General features: G+C 39.7%; 1 protein-coding gene across 4 annotated transcripts in view; it reads left to right on the top strand.

The window, feature by feature from the left end:
• Nucleotides 1-16,442, top strand: part of GCH1 (GTP cyclohydrolase 1) — a 46,543-nt gene that overhangs the window by 17,880 nt on the left and 12,221 nt on the right. For all 4 annotated transcript variants that reach the window (XM_023255703.2, XM_023255705.2, XM_023255704.2 and 1 more), the window contains exons 2-3: nt 9,033-9,142; nt 11,764-11,819. In XM_023255703.2, coding sequence (XP_023111471.1) covers nt 9,033-9,142; nt 11,764-11,819 — 166 coding nt within the window. The remainder of the gene's footprint in view (nt 1-9,032; nt 9,143-11,763; nt 11,820-16,442) is intronic.

Raw genomic sequence — 16,442 nt, 5'->3', positions numbered from 1 at the left:
TGTGAACCAGACCTTGTTACCACCATCTGTTTTGTAAATTCCATTTACAGTTTAACAGCTGGATTGTGAAAGATATACAAAGTTATCCAATTAAAAGACTATATTTGGCAAGTGTGCATCCTTTTTTTTAAATGACTCCTTGAATACACTCATTTCTTTCCTTAGATAGCCTTTTAAGGCTCTAATTTTTGTCTACCACAAATTTTCAGAGTAGTAAACCGAGACCAGAAGGAAGTTCTTAGGCTTGGAGGCTTGGATAACTTTGGGAGTTAATAATGTATAGGATTGATAGCCTTGAGTTTTATCCTTAAAAAAATCTGAATAGTTTAAAACAGGTGCTTTTCCCTACCTCAGTACTGAAAGCCACTACCCAGTACCTTTGCGCATCTCAAAAGGTGACTGACCAGTAGGAGTGGGTGGATAACTTGTGTTGTAATTTGGCATTGATTTCCAACATCCCTAGAGTTGTACAAGCCAAGAACCTGGGAGTCCTGTTAAATTCCTTCTCCAAAAACCATTCTCTTACCTGTGGCGATCCTGTAGCCCAGGTCACAGTCCATACAAAGTCCAAATGAGAACTTGGGTCTCTAGACTTTTAAACTTCATCTTTTCTAATTTACTGTTATGCTTTTTGAACCACTGCGTGTATGTGGTTTTCTAGGGGCCAGTTAAGTAATGGTGTTTAGGTAGAGCAATTTGTGTACTTCTATTTTCTTATTTCAGTACTTCAATATCTTATAAATAAACTACAACAAACACTGTTGTAATTAGGAAAAAGTCTTGGTTATGTTATCATGTGAGAACATGCCCTCAGCAACAGACATTATGTTCATGAGAAGCCCAGCTAAGAGGATGGGAACAGCTTTCCAGGATTGCATTTGGCAAATAAAGGAGGCACATCAAGAGGTGCCTGGGTGGCTCAGTCAGTTGAGCATCCAACTTCAGCTTAGGTCATGATCTCGTGGTTGGTGAGTTTGAGCCCCACATGGGGCTCTGTGCTGACAGCTCAGAGCCTGGAGCCTGCTTTGGATTCTATGTCTCCCTCTCTCTCTGTTCCTCCCCTGCTCATGCTCTGTCTCTCTCTCTCTCAAAAATAAAGATGGAAAAAAAAGGATGCATATTAGTACTATTTTTAACACAACCAGTACATTTATTTCAATAGCCTTGGCTACATTTTTTTTTTTTTTACAGTTTTATTGAGAAAAAAGTTGGCATGCAACATTGTGTAAATTCAAGGTGTACAACATGTTGGTTTAATACACATAAGGTGTACAACATGTTGGTTTAATACACGTGTATATTGGAATGTGATTACCACCATAGGTAGGTAATATATCCATCACATCACAAAATCACTGTTTCTTTTTTGTGATGAAAACATTTAAGATCTACTGTCTTAGCAACTTTCAAGTATGTAATACAGTATCATTAACTGTAATAAAAAAGGTGTGCATTAAAAAAGGAAATACTCTGTGGGGTGCCTGGGTGACTGTCAGTTAAGTGTCTGACTTTGGCTCAGGTCACGATCTCACGGTTTATGAGTTTAGGCCCTGCATCAGGCTGTCTGCTGTCAGCACAGAGCCTGCTTAGGATCATCTGTCCCTTCTCTTCTCTCTCTCGCTCTCTCAAAAATAAATAAACTTAAAAAAAAAAAAACTTAAAAAAATACTGTGTATTAAATCTCCAGAATTTATTCATCTTTAACTGGAAGTATGTATTCTTTGACTAACATCTCCCCATCTTTCCCACCCTCCCAGCCCCTTATAACCATTATTTTACTCTCTGTTTCTAAGAGGTTGGCTTTTTTTAGATTCTATATGTAAGTGACAGCATACAATATTTGTTTTTCTCTGACTTATTTCACTTAGCATAATGCTTTCAAGATCCATCCATGTTGTCTTGGCTATATTTTATTTTTTAATTTTTATTCATTTATTAACTTATTGAAGCTTATTTATTTTGAGAGAGAGAGGGAGAGAGAGAATCCCAAGCAGGCTCCACACTTAAGCACAGAATCCCATGCTGGGCTTGATCCCACGAATTGTGAGATCATGACCTGAGCCAAAATTAAGAGTCTGACACTCAACCAACTGAGCCATCCAGGTGCTCCTGTTTATTTTCTAAGATATTAAGTAATCCTTGCACCTACTATGGGTCTCAAACTTACAACCATGAGATCAAGAGTCACATGCTCTAGTGACAGAGTCAGCCGGGAGCCCCTTGGCTATATTTTAATTGCTTACAAGCAGCATGGGAATTTATCTCTGCCAGGGATGACAGAAATGAAAATTTGCAAAATAACCAAACTTTTACTTTCTCTGCAATGCATTGGATCTTTCCTGCTGACAAATTCGCAGTTTATGAAATAAGTTCACAGAGCATATCAGAGCTGTGCCACAGCTCTGCCTACTCCAGATGGTATGAATGGTTGTCTAAAGTCATCTTAGTTTCCACCTATGTCAGTCTGTGGAATGTTTGAGTTCATGCTTATTTCGGCCAAGTTTTACAAATGTTCGCTCTATCTTGTTAAGTGCAAGAAGCTATGCGTGTTGGAAGTGCTAACAAGAGGTGCACCATCATGATGGAAATGAAGGCAGAGAGGGTGATTTTCTTCCGTCTTTTAATTTAACATTGCCCTTACTTGTAGGACAAATTTTTCAAACAGGAGTAGAATGCAAAATGTTTTAATGCCACACTGAAGGCAGAAGAAGTCTTTGTTTTAATTGCAGAGTGTGATCAAGGGAAGTTTCTGGAGTTTGCAGTGTTACATGAAGCAGGCTCGGTCTTTCCTGTGTAATGCCACTCTAGCATCAGAACTTCTATGCAAAGGTAACTAAAGGGTTTTTGCTTTTTTTTCTCCCCCAGGAAAAAAACCCAGAACACCAGCATGTACATGAATAACGCAATTAAAACAATTTTAAACATTTTTTAAAACGTTTATTTATTTTTGAGAGAGAGAGCATAAGCAGGGGAGGGGCCAGAGAGAGAGGGAAAGAGAGAATCCCAAGCAGGCTCTGCACGGAGCCCGATGTGAGCTCGCACTTGTACACTGTGAGATCATGACCTGATCTGAAACCCAGAGTCAGACATTTAACTGACTGAGCCACCCAGGTGCGCTCCAAATTTTTTTAATTAATGAAATGCATCAAATATATAAGAAAAAGGACAAAGAATTAGTTTAACCGACATTCATCTGGTTTTAATAAATATTAACATTTTGCTATAATTGCTTTGGAAAATACAGATAAGTTTCATAGATACCTCTTTCTGATCCTGTTCCCCTCCCTCACAGAGTTAACCGCTATCCTGAATTTGATCTCTACTCTCATGCCTATTTTTGTGCTTTTATTTCATATGTATGTCCATAAACAACATGTGGTTTTTGCTTCCACTTCATTTAAAGGATATTACTGTGTGTATCTGCTATTGCCTCTAATACTTGCTTTTTTCACTGGACATTGTTTCAGGAAATAATAAATTCAGCTTAGATTCACTGACTTTCATGGCTGGGCCATATTTTATTACATCACTCTACACAGATTGTGTAATCATTCTTCTGATGTCCATTTAAATCCCTAATTTTGCTATTACCAATAATGCTGCAATAATATTTTTTCTGTTCCCTTGGCCACATCAGTTTTTTTGGAGTCCTTTCTTTGAAATCTGTCTTAAGGAAGTAAATCACAGGGTAGAGACTGACATATTAATTGGATAAAATGGAAAATTTGCGTTTAATTCTGGCTCTGTGAATGGCATATAGGGTACTGTGCTGAAACTTCATAAAGTCTTAAGCTACAATGCCTGCCTCCAAGGTTGGGAGAAATTACAGACATAACGGTGGTACCAGGAGGTATATGACGTAAGTGCCCAGTGCTGGTTGAGACAGCTCTGATGTTGAGGGGTTTGGGCCAGTAATTCAGACCTTTCTCCACTAAGTCAGGGTGGCTGTTAGCCCCTTAAGTTGATTTAATTCCAGCCAAGAGCAAAGAAACTTTTCCTGCTTATTAGTTGTCACTGTGTTTTGCTGTCTTAGTTCTAAAGTCAGTAGGCAGATAGGTCGCCTGGGTGACTCAGTTGGTTCAGTGTCTGACTCTTGATTTCAGCTCAGATCATGATCTCACCATTTGTGGGTTCAAGCCCCACATCAGCCTCTGTGCTGAGAGCACAGAGCCTACTTTGGGTTCTCTCTCTCCCTCTCATTCCGCTCCTCCCCTGCTCGTGCTCTCTCTCTCAAAATAAATAAACTGAAAAACAATTTTTTCGAATAAATCGGTAGGCAGACCCCATTCTCTTTCTTATCTGTTAGGGTGGATGTACATTCAATGTTCCAAGCCTTCTTCCATTGTCTATTAATGCTGTTCTCCAGGAAGCTGCATCAGGTGTGAAATTCTGGCTTCCTCAGAGATCTCTAAATTTTAGTGCTGATCACCAGACATCCTAGATAATGCTAATTCCTATTACCATTCGTTAAAAAGAAATTCCATTAGATAGAATTTTTCTTTTGTGGGGAATCTCTCCCAGAGGTTTCCTGTTACTCCTACCCCCTTTCACCATGGCAGAAGCAGTTCTGTGTTTCTTATATTGCTATGTTTGAGTAGGAGCATTTTGAAGGTGTGAAGATTCTGTGTAGCAGCACAAAACATGAATACAACTTTAATACAGGGGCCCAGGGGTGCCTGGGTGGCTCAGTGGGTTAAGTGTCAGACTTCAGTTCAGGTCATGATCTCACAGTTGGTGAGTTCAAACCCCACGTCAGGCTCTGTGCTGACAGTTCAGAGCCTGGGATCTGCTTTGGATTCTGTATCTCCTTCTCTCACTTCCCCACCCCCACTTCCACTCTGTCTCTCTCTGCCTTTCAAAAATGAATAAACGTTTAGATAAAAAATCTACAAAAAAAAAAAAATACAGGGGCTCTCAAAGTATGGTTCCCAGACCAGGAGAATTAGCATCTTCTGGGAACTTGTTAGAAATGTCAATTCTCATTCCCACCCAGACCTACTAAATCAGAAATTCTGGGACTGGGGTCCAGTGATTTGTGTTTGGACAAGCCCCCTGGGGGAGTCTGAGAAGCACCCTGCTTCCAGGGGTGCTTAAACAGGTACATGGGCTCCTATTGTGGACCTGACTAACTGTACTTTCAGGAAGGGATTAACTACTTAAGGGATCGCTGCCCAGCAGGGTTATTTGTTGTCATTGCTTAATCATTAATGACACGAGCAAGGTATACCTTTACATTTTTCTTTGTGTGGTATTGTAATAGACAAACCTTCAACTTTTGGAGGCCCCTTCAGTTTTCTTTGTTGGTTATGACCAAGAGTAGGAAACAGAATGCCATAAATCCTTGTTTCCAGGGTTACCTTCTTGCTGCTGATAACAGGCAGGAAATTAAAACAATCTGTGATAGTGTTTTGTTCTTATTAGCCACAGATGGTAGCTTTCAGATATGTTGGAGCAAAACATAAATAAATATAGCAGGGAAACTTCATTATTGAAGAAAAATGATTCAGCTAGGTCAAGTTTATAGTCTGGGTTCACTTTCACGAAATGGGACATAGGCAACATAATATTGTTCCATTACCACAAACCATTAAGATTTATGGGGGTCACTGGGTTTTTTTCTTTTTGGCTTAATTTTAAGTATGTAAAACATTTACATGATTTCAAAGTCAACTATGTAACAAATCATATTTAAAGATGTCTCACTTCTATCCATATCCCTTCTCTCCTGCTTTCTTAGTCCTTTATGCATAATCATTTTTATTCGTTTTTTGATTTATTTTCCTAGTGTTTCTTTTTGAAGATAAGCATATATGTGTTTATATCTCCCCCCATTCCACTTTCTTTACACAAAAGGTTGCATGTTATTCTATATTCTTTTAAGATTATTTTAAAAAGTTAGCTCTACTAAGGGATAACTTAAATTCAATAAAATTCAACAACGTCATGTGTACAATTTGAATTTTGACAAATACATACAGTTGTGCAACCACCAGTACAATGAAGGTATAGACTCTTTCCATCACCCAAAAAGGTTTTCTTCTACCCTTTTGCAGCCAATCCTCTCACCCCTCTGGTCCCTGCTAAACCATCTGTCTGCTTTCTCTAACTATACTTCTCTTTCCTAGAATTTCATACATACTTTTTTTGTGTGAATGTATATGACTTCTTTCACTATGTATATAATTCTTTGAAGATTCAGCCATATTAGTACATATATAAGTAGTTATTCTATTTTATTGCAGAATAGTGCTCTATTGTTTATACATTCCAGTTGATGGGCATTGTCCTATTGCTTTTTTTTCCTTTTTATTTTGAAGTGACATTAGACTTACCAGAATACTTACAAAGATGGTACAGAGAGTTTCTATATACCATTGCCCCAGCTTCCTCAAATGTTAACCTCTCCTATGGCCCATGGTATAGTTATCATTTCTTAAGAAATTAATATTGGGGGGCGCCTGGGTGGCTCAGTTGGTTAAATGTCCGATCCTTGATTTTGGCTCAGGTCATGATCTCACAGGACATGGGTTCGATCCCCACGTCCAGCTCTGTGCTGAAGTGCGGAGCCTGCTTGGGTTCCTCTCTCACCCTCTCTCTCTGCCCCTCCCCAGCTTACGCTCTCACACACTGTCAAAAATAAATAAACTTTAAAAATATTTAACAAATTAATATTGGTACAATACTATAAACTATAGACTTTGTGTGGAATTTAGTTTTTCCAGTGCATTTAGTCTTCATGTTTCTTTAGTCTCCTCCAATCTGTGACAATTCAGTCTTTCCATCTCTCTGGTTTTTTTTTTTTTTTTTTTTAATGTTTATTATTTTGAGAGAGAGAAAGTGTGAATGAGCAGGGGAGGGGCAGAGAGAGAGGAAGAGAGAGAATCCCAAGCAAGTTCCATGCTCAGTGCCTTGCCAATGCAGGGCTTGGTCCCATGAACCATGAGATCATGACCTGAGCCAAAATCAAGAGTCATTTGCTCAACCAGCTGAGCCACCCACACACCGCCTTACCCCCCTGTCATTTTAAAAGAGTGCTTGTTGAGGTATTTTGCAGAATGTCCCTCAGTTTGTCTAGTAATTAGACTACAGTCACACACTTCGGGGGAAGAACACCACAAAGGTGATGTGCCCTTTTCATATTTTACCAGAAGCTACATGTTATTACTGTGTCTTATTACTGGTAGAGTTAAACTGGATCACTTGGTTCCAGGTTTCCTCGGTGTAAAGTTACTATTTTTTCCTTTTCTGTAGTCTGTCTCCTAGAAGCAAATTATTGCTTTTTAAATTCTGATGTATATTAGTGTGCATGGGACACATAGTTTAGCCACTCCCTCAACCTTAATTATAGTAACAGTAATAACAGCAACTACTACTTAATCCACCTGCGTACTTCTAAAAACATGTGGATTATCTCATTTAATGCTCAGGATACTCCTGAAAATGTAGATGCTTTTTTCATGTCCATTTTACAGCTTAGAAGACTGAGGCAAAGAATAGTCTTTCCAAGGTCCAACAGCTACTTAGTAATGGACCCAGACACTAACTTAGCCTAACTTGAGGATCAGCTTTTAACATGTGCCATATGGTAGTTGTCACAACTTAGAATGGGGATGCTCTCATTCTTTGTCAGAGAAAATGAATGCTTCTGTTTGATAATTCTTTTGTTCTTTAAGAAATAACTTTGTTTTACTTTCAGGGTTTTCTTGTATGACTAAGGATTTTAATAAGCTATGCATGGCAGTAATATTACTTAAAAATCTTGGAGAAATCCAGGATACTTTGGGGAGCACTCAGGGCCTATTTTTAGACTTCTTCCAGAAATATGACTGTAGGTTAGGGCAGAGTATTCAGAATAGAAAACTGTTTTTGGCAAAGTATTTACTTCAAGGATGACACTGATCCTTTTCTTCCGTGGATTTTTATCAGCCTCTCCTACCAGGGGTGTTGTGTTTGTCTGTGTGTGTCTAAACCCTGCATATTCACGTTTGTTGACCACGCTAATGACTTTTCCACTCCACAATCAAATGTGTCTCTGAATAGCCTGACTCAGGGGATGATAACTGTGGTTCGGTGATGACTCAATATCTGTGAGCCTCTATTCTAGCAACAACGAAGCCACTGAAGGTCAGGCTGTGTGGGTGGACGTTTGCATTTCCCTGTGACTCACACTGCAGCCTGGCTTTCTGAGGGTAGATTAACTGTAGGTGGCCGCAAAACTCTATTCACCTCCTCCCCGCTCCGTCTCATCGTACTATGTAGATGGGTATCCCCAGATCCTTGAAATCCTACGGCTTGGAGTCTTGAATGTATGTAGGCTGCCATGATGTCCAGCTATCAGTGCACGTTTAAAAAGTAAAGCTTTTGTGTTTTTAAATGTCTGTTGTATGCCTGGCCATATGTGCCAGAGTCCAGAGGTCAAAAGCTAATCTGGGCAGGCATATACATAAAAATTATAGCATTTAGTTCCTTAGGGAAAAATGTAACTGCTTAGAATAAGTCTTGTGCTTGCATTCAAGAATTAGTAAATTTTATGAGTAAACAAGTATTTGGGGGATAGATAATGTCGAGTTTATGGGTGTTGAGATCTGGCCTCAGAGGTTAGATGGCTAAGGACTTCTGGCCTCAGAAGTCAGATAAGGTTTTCTACACATCCACTATAGAGAAAGTGTTAGGTGCAAGGAAATATAAAGAAGAAAAGGAAAGCGGCTCCCTTTCGTCACCAGAACTCTTGTTTTGCATATTTCTCCCTTTCTCCTTTTCTCATGCAGCAGACACATTTGTTTGTAATCCTGCATTTGTTATGTAATATTATATAGTTAAGGGTTGTTTTCATCATTTAAAGAAGAAGACTGCTAATTTGGTGGGAGAAAAATAACTAGTTTTAACGCGTTTTTCCTTAACATTTTAGTTAGGATTAACATTTTGTCTTTGTTGGCTGTCAATCTCTGTTTAACCGTGGAGATTGTTAGTTTTTCTACTCTGAATCTTTCTGTAAAATTGGAAATGTTACTAAAGCAAGCCTCTGATTTCAGATGTCCTAAATGATGCTATATTTGATGAAGATCATGATGAGATGGTGATTGTGAAGGACATAGATATGTTTTCCATGTGTGAACATCATCTGGTTCCATTTGTTGGAAAGGTAAGGGTTTTTTCTGTTTCCTGTTAATTTTAAAATATAACAAAAATTTTTAAATTAGGATTATTATCTTTAAAATCATCACCTGCTAATTCCTAATATCCCAGATATGTAGAATTACACATAAACATTTACTCTTTATCAACCTGACTAATCTAATAATTTGAAATTAACAAAACAAAAACCAAGTAGCTGAAGGTCCTCAGGGTAAATATTTCATAGTAAGTACCATGGTATTGGTTAAAATAATGAGATAAAGTTGCCTTTTTTTTTTTTTTAAGGTAGCTGCAGCAGACTCTGAAAACCTTTGCTTTTTATTTTGACTAAATAATGTTTGATCCAAGATGTACTTTTGTGTAATATGGCATGAGCAGCAATGATTGCAGAATTTCTTATGGCAGAGGTCAGAGGTCATAATATTAGTGGACTTTGTTTCTAACTCTTTCTGTATTAGGAACAGTGAATCTAATGCAAGCTGCTTAATATTGTCTAGCTTGTTGCACTTAAGCATATCTTTGAAACCGTGGATGTAGGACCAAAAGTAGTCCTGTCCTCTCTCTCCCATTATAATTTTATTTTATTTTGACTTTTTATTAATAGTTTTTAAACAGAAGACTTAGCAAATAGTGTTATGAATACCTGTATACCCATCACCTAAATTTAATGTGTTAACATTTGCTTCACATTTTTTTGTTAAAATATTTCATTTCGGGGGCACCTGGGTGGCTCAGTCAGTTGAGTATACGACTCTTGATTTTGGCTCAGGTCAGGATCCCAGGGTCCTGGGATCAAGCTCCGTGTGGGGCTCTACACCAAGTGTGAAGCCTGCTTGGGATTCATGTGTGCCCGCGCGCGCTCTCTCTCTCTCTCTCTCTCTCTTTTTCCTCCTCCCCTCCTCCCCTCCTCCCCTCCTCCCCTCCTCCCCTCCTCCCCTCCTCCCCTCCTCCCCTCCTCCCCTCCTCCCCTCCCTTTGCCCCTCCCCTGCTCTCCAATGTGCCTGCACTTAAGGGCTCAGGATTTTCAAGAAGGAGGGAACCTTTGAGCTTATCTTACTACCTTTTATTGTAAGTGAGGAATTTGGGCCCAGAAAGCATAGGCTTTGTCCAAGAAGACGGAGGAAGTTAGTGATTTGGGCTGGGGCTGGACTTAGGAACTTGATCTGTGCTCAGCCTCTCACTATATCGTCTTACCTTCTGCTATGATTATCTCTGTGTTTGTGTTCTTGCTAACTTTTAAAAAAATCTATTGCTCAGCAGTGTTTCTCTAAAATCAACATTGAAATGACTTAAGATCTTCAGAAAGATCAAAAGTAGTACAAACAATAAACAAATTATAGCTCTGCATATAAGTATAAAATTTCAGGTGGTACAGAAGATCTTAGCTCTGTGGGAAACTTTCAACTCTCTAATTCTTCTTTGAAATAGTCAGTTCAGGTGCTACTTTACTTTCTCCTTCTGCTGACCAGGAAGGTGATGAATTGGTATTCTTAAATTCCCAAAGCACAGTGCTAATAGATGAAAAATCACTAATTACTACTATATCCATTATTCACATGTACAGTAGATATTAATTAGGTGAGCGAATGCAACAAACGCTAGCGAACCATGATGCAAATGAATCTATACTTCTATATTAGGTTAATTGATTGCCTACAAATGGCCGTTTACTTATTAGCCTTTTGTAGAACTAATGTGTTCCCGTAATTTAATACTTGGCTCAAAGAGAGGTAACATGGACATATTAGATGTTAGTCAGTGACTTTTAAGATTACGGAATTGGCTTGGCCTCATAGTAGGTGCTATAAGAACTTAGATCTTAAGGTCCAGGTTTTGACAAGTCGCATTTGTAGCTGTGTCCTTTATCTCCCATCAGGAAGATAGTATTCTCCAGCAGCTTAGAGATGGGGCCACCAACCATGACAAAGGACATGGAGACCCTCTTTCTGTGCAGTGGGGTGGGACTTTTAAGGCCACTATGATGTGTGGAATGTCAGTGTTCACAGTTACAGTTTGGGCCATTTAAAGGAAGCTTTCCTGGCTACATTTTAATGTTGCTATAGGATAATTTGCACTGTCTTGAGAGAATGTCCCCTCAATAGAAGAAATACTGGAAGAATTGTATCAAGAGTTTAACTTCACCAGGAAATATCAAGACTATATTTCAAATTTGTCATTTCATTAATAGTCATTCATATATTTTCCTTTTCCTGCACATCTGTAACTTTCTAAATGCTTTTGTTAGTCCTTCATTTTCTAAGTCTTAAAGCTTCTAGATTGTTTAAGTTTATTTATTTATTTTGAGAGAGAGAGAGAAAGAAAGAATGAATGAGCGGAGGAGGGGCAGAGAGAGACGGTGAAAGAGAATTCTAAGCAGACTCCATGCTCAGTGCAGAGCCTGATGTGGGGCTCGATCTCATGACTTTGAAATCATGACCTGAGCTGAAATCAAGAGTTGGATACTTAACCAACTAATCACCCAGGTGCCCCAAAACTTCTAGATTTTTTAAAGAGACACTTTCATCGTGTTGAATTACATAATACATATACTGTCTTCTATTTCCTTATTTTGTTACAAAGAAGCACTGGATTTTCAACTAACTCATGATTTCTGTCTCTTCTTTGAAGGTCCATATTGGCTATCTTCCTAACAAGCAAGTCCTTGGCCTTAGCAAACTTGCGAGGTAAGTATGACTGTGTGGTGAGTAGGAAAACAGATTTGTAGGACCTGCCCTTATATGGCTAGAATCTCATAAGGCTTGCTTTCTTGACTGGTGTGGATCTAACTTGGAAGTCACATTACAACATAAAATTTATAGTCACAGAGACAAGCGTATTTGGAGGACCTGAGACACAAATCCCTTTTATTCTCACCCATCACTGCCTTTCTCCCCCACCTTCCACAACTCTTCCCACTGGCACATCTTTGAAGTCTTAGTTCATACCTTTCTCTGTAGAGCCTGGAAAGGACCAGGATGCATTCAGTCCAGCCCCCATGTTTAAGGGTGGTTTACTAACAGTGGGTGGGGGGGAGGAGAGAGGAAACCTGAGCAGGAGTCTAATTCCACTGCACTGTTTTCAGACTTTTAATCATACTACCATTTGGGGTCTTCTGCACCTGAGTATTTGTGGGCATCTTCTGGGGTCCTGCAGGGCCATCCATTCACTTCTGGTTTGATACCTCTGCAGGCACAAAACTGTGCTGTGCCTTCCTTGGCTTTCTCAGCAATATTCCAAAAATAATACCTACTCTCCTCTCTGTTTCTCTTTTCTACTACAGTCTTATTTTCCCTTCTTTATCCTGTGGGTTCATGTTTTTTAAAAAATTCCTTTGCTACTATTTTTATTTGGGCTTTAGGAAGGAGAGGTAATATACAAGTACTGTCATCTATGTTTAAAAATCAACCTGACGATTGGTGTTCATGTATCTCTGATAGCTCAGCAACCAGTATTTTATTGCCCCTAAATATTCTTCTTTGTAATTTCTTTGTATGGAGTTAGTGAGTCCTGGGTATGGAGGAATGCTGGGAGGTGTGGTTGTGTGTGTGTTGGGAGAGAATTAAGGACAAAATGAGGAAATAGGCGATGAACATACAGTCAGGTGCCCCCCCCGCCTCAAACCAAGCTAAGTTTGGATAATTTGAGATTATAGTGACCATATCAAAATTGGAATAGGGGTGCCTGGGTGGCTCAGTCAGTTAAACATCTGACTCTTGATTTCAGCTTAGGTCATAATCTCACAGTTCGTGGGTTTGAGCCCTACGTTGGGCTCTGTGCTAACAGGGCAGAACCTGCTTGGGATTCTCTCTCTCCCTCTCTCTCTGCCCCTCCCTACCTCTTTCTCTCTCTATCTCAAAATAAGTAAACATTAAAAAATTTGGAATAAATGAATCTTTGTGACCAAACTAACTATATATACTGTGACTCTGATGTATTCCTGCTGCTTTTCCACTTAGACAATGGGATTCATCACAATCCCGAAATGGTGGTCCAGATCTTTTTCAATTCTGTGTTGGAATCTGTAAAAACCACGCTAGCAATCTGACAGCTGCTCTACACAGCTGTTCTTTTTACTTTGTTTTCTCTTCCACTTTCTTACTCATTCCTCTTGGGATTAAGGAGAAAGTAGGTAGAAGAGAGAAATTTAACTTCCCTGGTTTTTGACCTCATTCCTGCTTAGCACTCTCCATCAGACAGGGCTACTTGGTACCATGAAAAGATGTTATTATGTCATAGCTGTAACTGCTTCACTGCAGTAAGGCTCTTAACACAAATCCAGAAACATCTTGCCACCTTTCAGTGATCTGTACCCAGTGGCAGTGCTGAAGGGTGGGTGGATGTTGGTGGTAATGGGAGGGGGCAAATAATCCTACTTTAATTTCTATTAGCAGCCCCCTCCCTAGTAACTTACTCCCAAATAATAAAGTCATGTCAACTGTGAAAGAAGTGTCTGTACTAAAATTGGTTATTCTTACTGTTTGATAAGCCACAGTCTAAGTAAAATCAGCTTAGTTTCTGTGCAAACCTAGCTGCAGGCCCCGTCTGCTGGCACCCTCCCTTTCAGCAAGACTGCCAACCCTATGCCTTTCCTATATAGAAACTTGGGCACTGCTGATGCTTGTGTTACCTCCTTTCCTAGTGAAATGGAAAGATCTCAAATAATTAAGCTTTTAGGAAATAATACAAAGAAGTTAATGATTAGCATGGGGTTCGTCTTTACACTAATAGGATTAAACTTAAGGAAAAAAAAGGAACATGAAACTAAAGAACAGAGTGTATGTTACTTTCAGATATTTGTAAAGAAAAATTTGATTGAAGTGTTTAATAAACAGGAAAGAAAGCTAAGATTTTTATCCAGTTTATTTCTTATAAGAAGTGGAATATTTAGGGAATGAAGAGTCATAAAGAAAGCTGAATGTCTTAGCAAAACTTCACTGCTCATTTTAATCTTGTATGTGAAGTTTGTTATATGCTTGCCTTTAAACGAATGACCTTTTAGTGCCAGGGAAGTCAAATATCAAACAGTAAAGCCTTAAGTAACAAGAAAATGCCAGAAGTGAGTTGATCTGGTTTAACTCTAGTAGAATTCTAGAGTAAATGTAGTTTGAATAGAAATTCCTTTTGTTGGGGCGCCTGGCTAGCTCAACTGGTAGAGCCTGCCACTCTTGATCTTGGGGTTGTGAGTTTGAGCCCTGTGTTGGGTGTAGAGATTACTTAAAAATAAAATCTTAACAACAACAAAAAAAGAATTCATTTTGTTGCTAAATATCCATTGAACATGTATTCATTTTCTTGCCTTAGAATAACTGAGTGAACATAGTTAAATCTTGAATATAGAATTGAAGTGCCTCAGGTTAGCTGTGGTTCATGTATTTATTATCTACTGTGAAAGGGTGCTGTGTCAGCCATGATGACTGCTAGAGAGAAGTGGGACACAACCACCGCCCTCACGGAGGGTGGGCAATATGAGGCAGCAGGTACCACAGAAATGCCTGGTTTGGAGCTCTGAGTTCAGAGGAGCCAAGATGACTGTGGCCTGGCAGGATTAAGGAGACCCAGAGGTGGAAAGCTGAGCAGAATTTTAAGGGAAGAGGGGCCCCTGGGTGGCTCAGTTGGTTGAGTGTCGGACTTTGGCTCAGGTCATGATCTCGAGGTTTGTGGATTTTGAGCCCCACATCCGGCTGTGCGCTGACAGCTCAGAGACTGGAGTTTGTTTCAGATTCTATGTCTGCTTCTCTCTCTGCCCCTCCCCCGCTCACGCTCTGTCCCTGTCTCTCAAAAATAAAATAAATGTTGAAAAAAATTAAGAAAGAAAGACCCAGAGGTGGAAACTGAGCAGAATTTTAAGGGAAGAGGGGCCCCTGGGTGGCTCAGCCGGTTATGCATCTGACTTCATCTCAGGTCATGATCTCAGGGTTTGTGAGTTCAAGCCCCACATTGGGCTCTGTGCTGTCTTCAGATCCTCTGCCCCACTCTTTCTCTGCCCCTCCCCTGCTTACATTCTCTCAAAAATAAATAAGACATCGGGGCGCCTGGGTGGCGCAGTTGGTTAAGCATCCGACTTCGGCTCAGGTCACGATCTCGCGGTCCGTGGGTTCGAGCCCCGCGTCGGGCTCTGGGCTGATGGCTCAGAGCCTGGAGCCTGCTTCCGATTCTGTGTCTCCCTCTCTCTCTGCCCCTCCCCCGTTCATGCTCTGTCTCTCTCTGTCCCACAAATAATTAAACGTTGAAAAAAATTAAAAAAAAAAATAAATAAGACATTTAAAAAAAATCCTAAAGGGAAGAGAAATTCCTTTGGGTATGGTAAATGCGTAAGCAGAGGCAAGTCGATAGAGAGATTAACTGACAGAAGTAAGAGATGTAGGCAGGGATGACTGCAAGATCGTCAGAAAGGTAGGGTGGGCATTAGATTACAAGGAGGACATTATTTTTTCCTTTTTTCTCTATTATAAATGTTTATTTATTTTGAGAGAGCATGAGCAGAGGAGAGAGAGAGAGAGGAAGACAGAAGCCCAAGCAGACTACACGCTGTCAGCTGTCAGTGCAGAGCCTGAGGCGGGCCTTTACCTGACAAACCAGGAGATGGTGACCAGAGCGGAAATCAAGAGTCAGATGCCCAACTGACTGAGCCACCCAGGCGCCCCTCTCTCTATTATAAAAATAACATACTTACCAGCTAAGCTTAAATACAAATGAATGAGTAAAGGGAAAGCTTTCCTTTCTATTTCCATTACTCAAAGTTAAAACTAGACATTTCTTGTCTCTTGGCTAGAGATTGTCCTTCCAGAAAATTTCTATGCAAACACAAACATATATCACTTTAAGACTAGCAAAACAAAACAAAACAAAAAAGGGAGAGATCATACCCTACTTTCTGTACTACAACTTGTGTTTTTTGTTTATATTTTTTATTTTTTTAAGTAATCCCAAGGTGGGGGGGGGGGCTTGAACTCACATACCTGAGATCAAGGGTCAGTCACATGCTCTACTGACTGAGCCAGCCAGGTGCCCCTTTGTGTTTTTGTTTTTGTTTTTGTTTTAATTAAAAAACCTTGAAGTCCTTTGGACACCTTTTAGTCCAGAAAGTCTGACTCCCTTTTAATGGCTACATAGTATTTCTTTAATTGTTTAATATAATTCATTTAATCAGTCTTTGATAGAGAGTTTACAGTTTAAGACTGTTGTCAAAAGAGGAGGGCACCTGTTGGGATGAGCACTGGGTGTTGTATGGAAACCAATTTGACAATAAATTTCATATTTTAGAAAAAAGTAGAGGGGTGCCTGGGTGGCTTGGTCGGTTAAGCGTC

The sequence above is a fragment of the Felis catus genome, chromosome B3 (assembly GCF_018350175.1).
Source record: "Felis catus isolate Fca126 chromosome B3, F.catus_Fca126_mat1.0, whole genome shotgun sequence".
NCBI classification, from domain to species: Eukaryota; Metazoa; Chordata; class Mammalia; order Carnivora; family Felidae; genus Felis; species Felis catus.
Note: the sequence above shows the minus strand (reverse complement) of the source record. Positions and strands in the feature narration are given on the sequence as shown.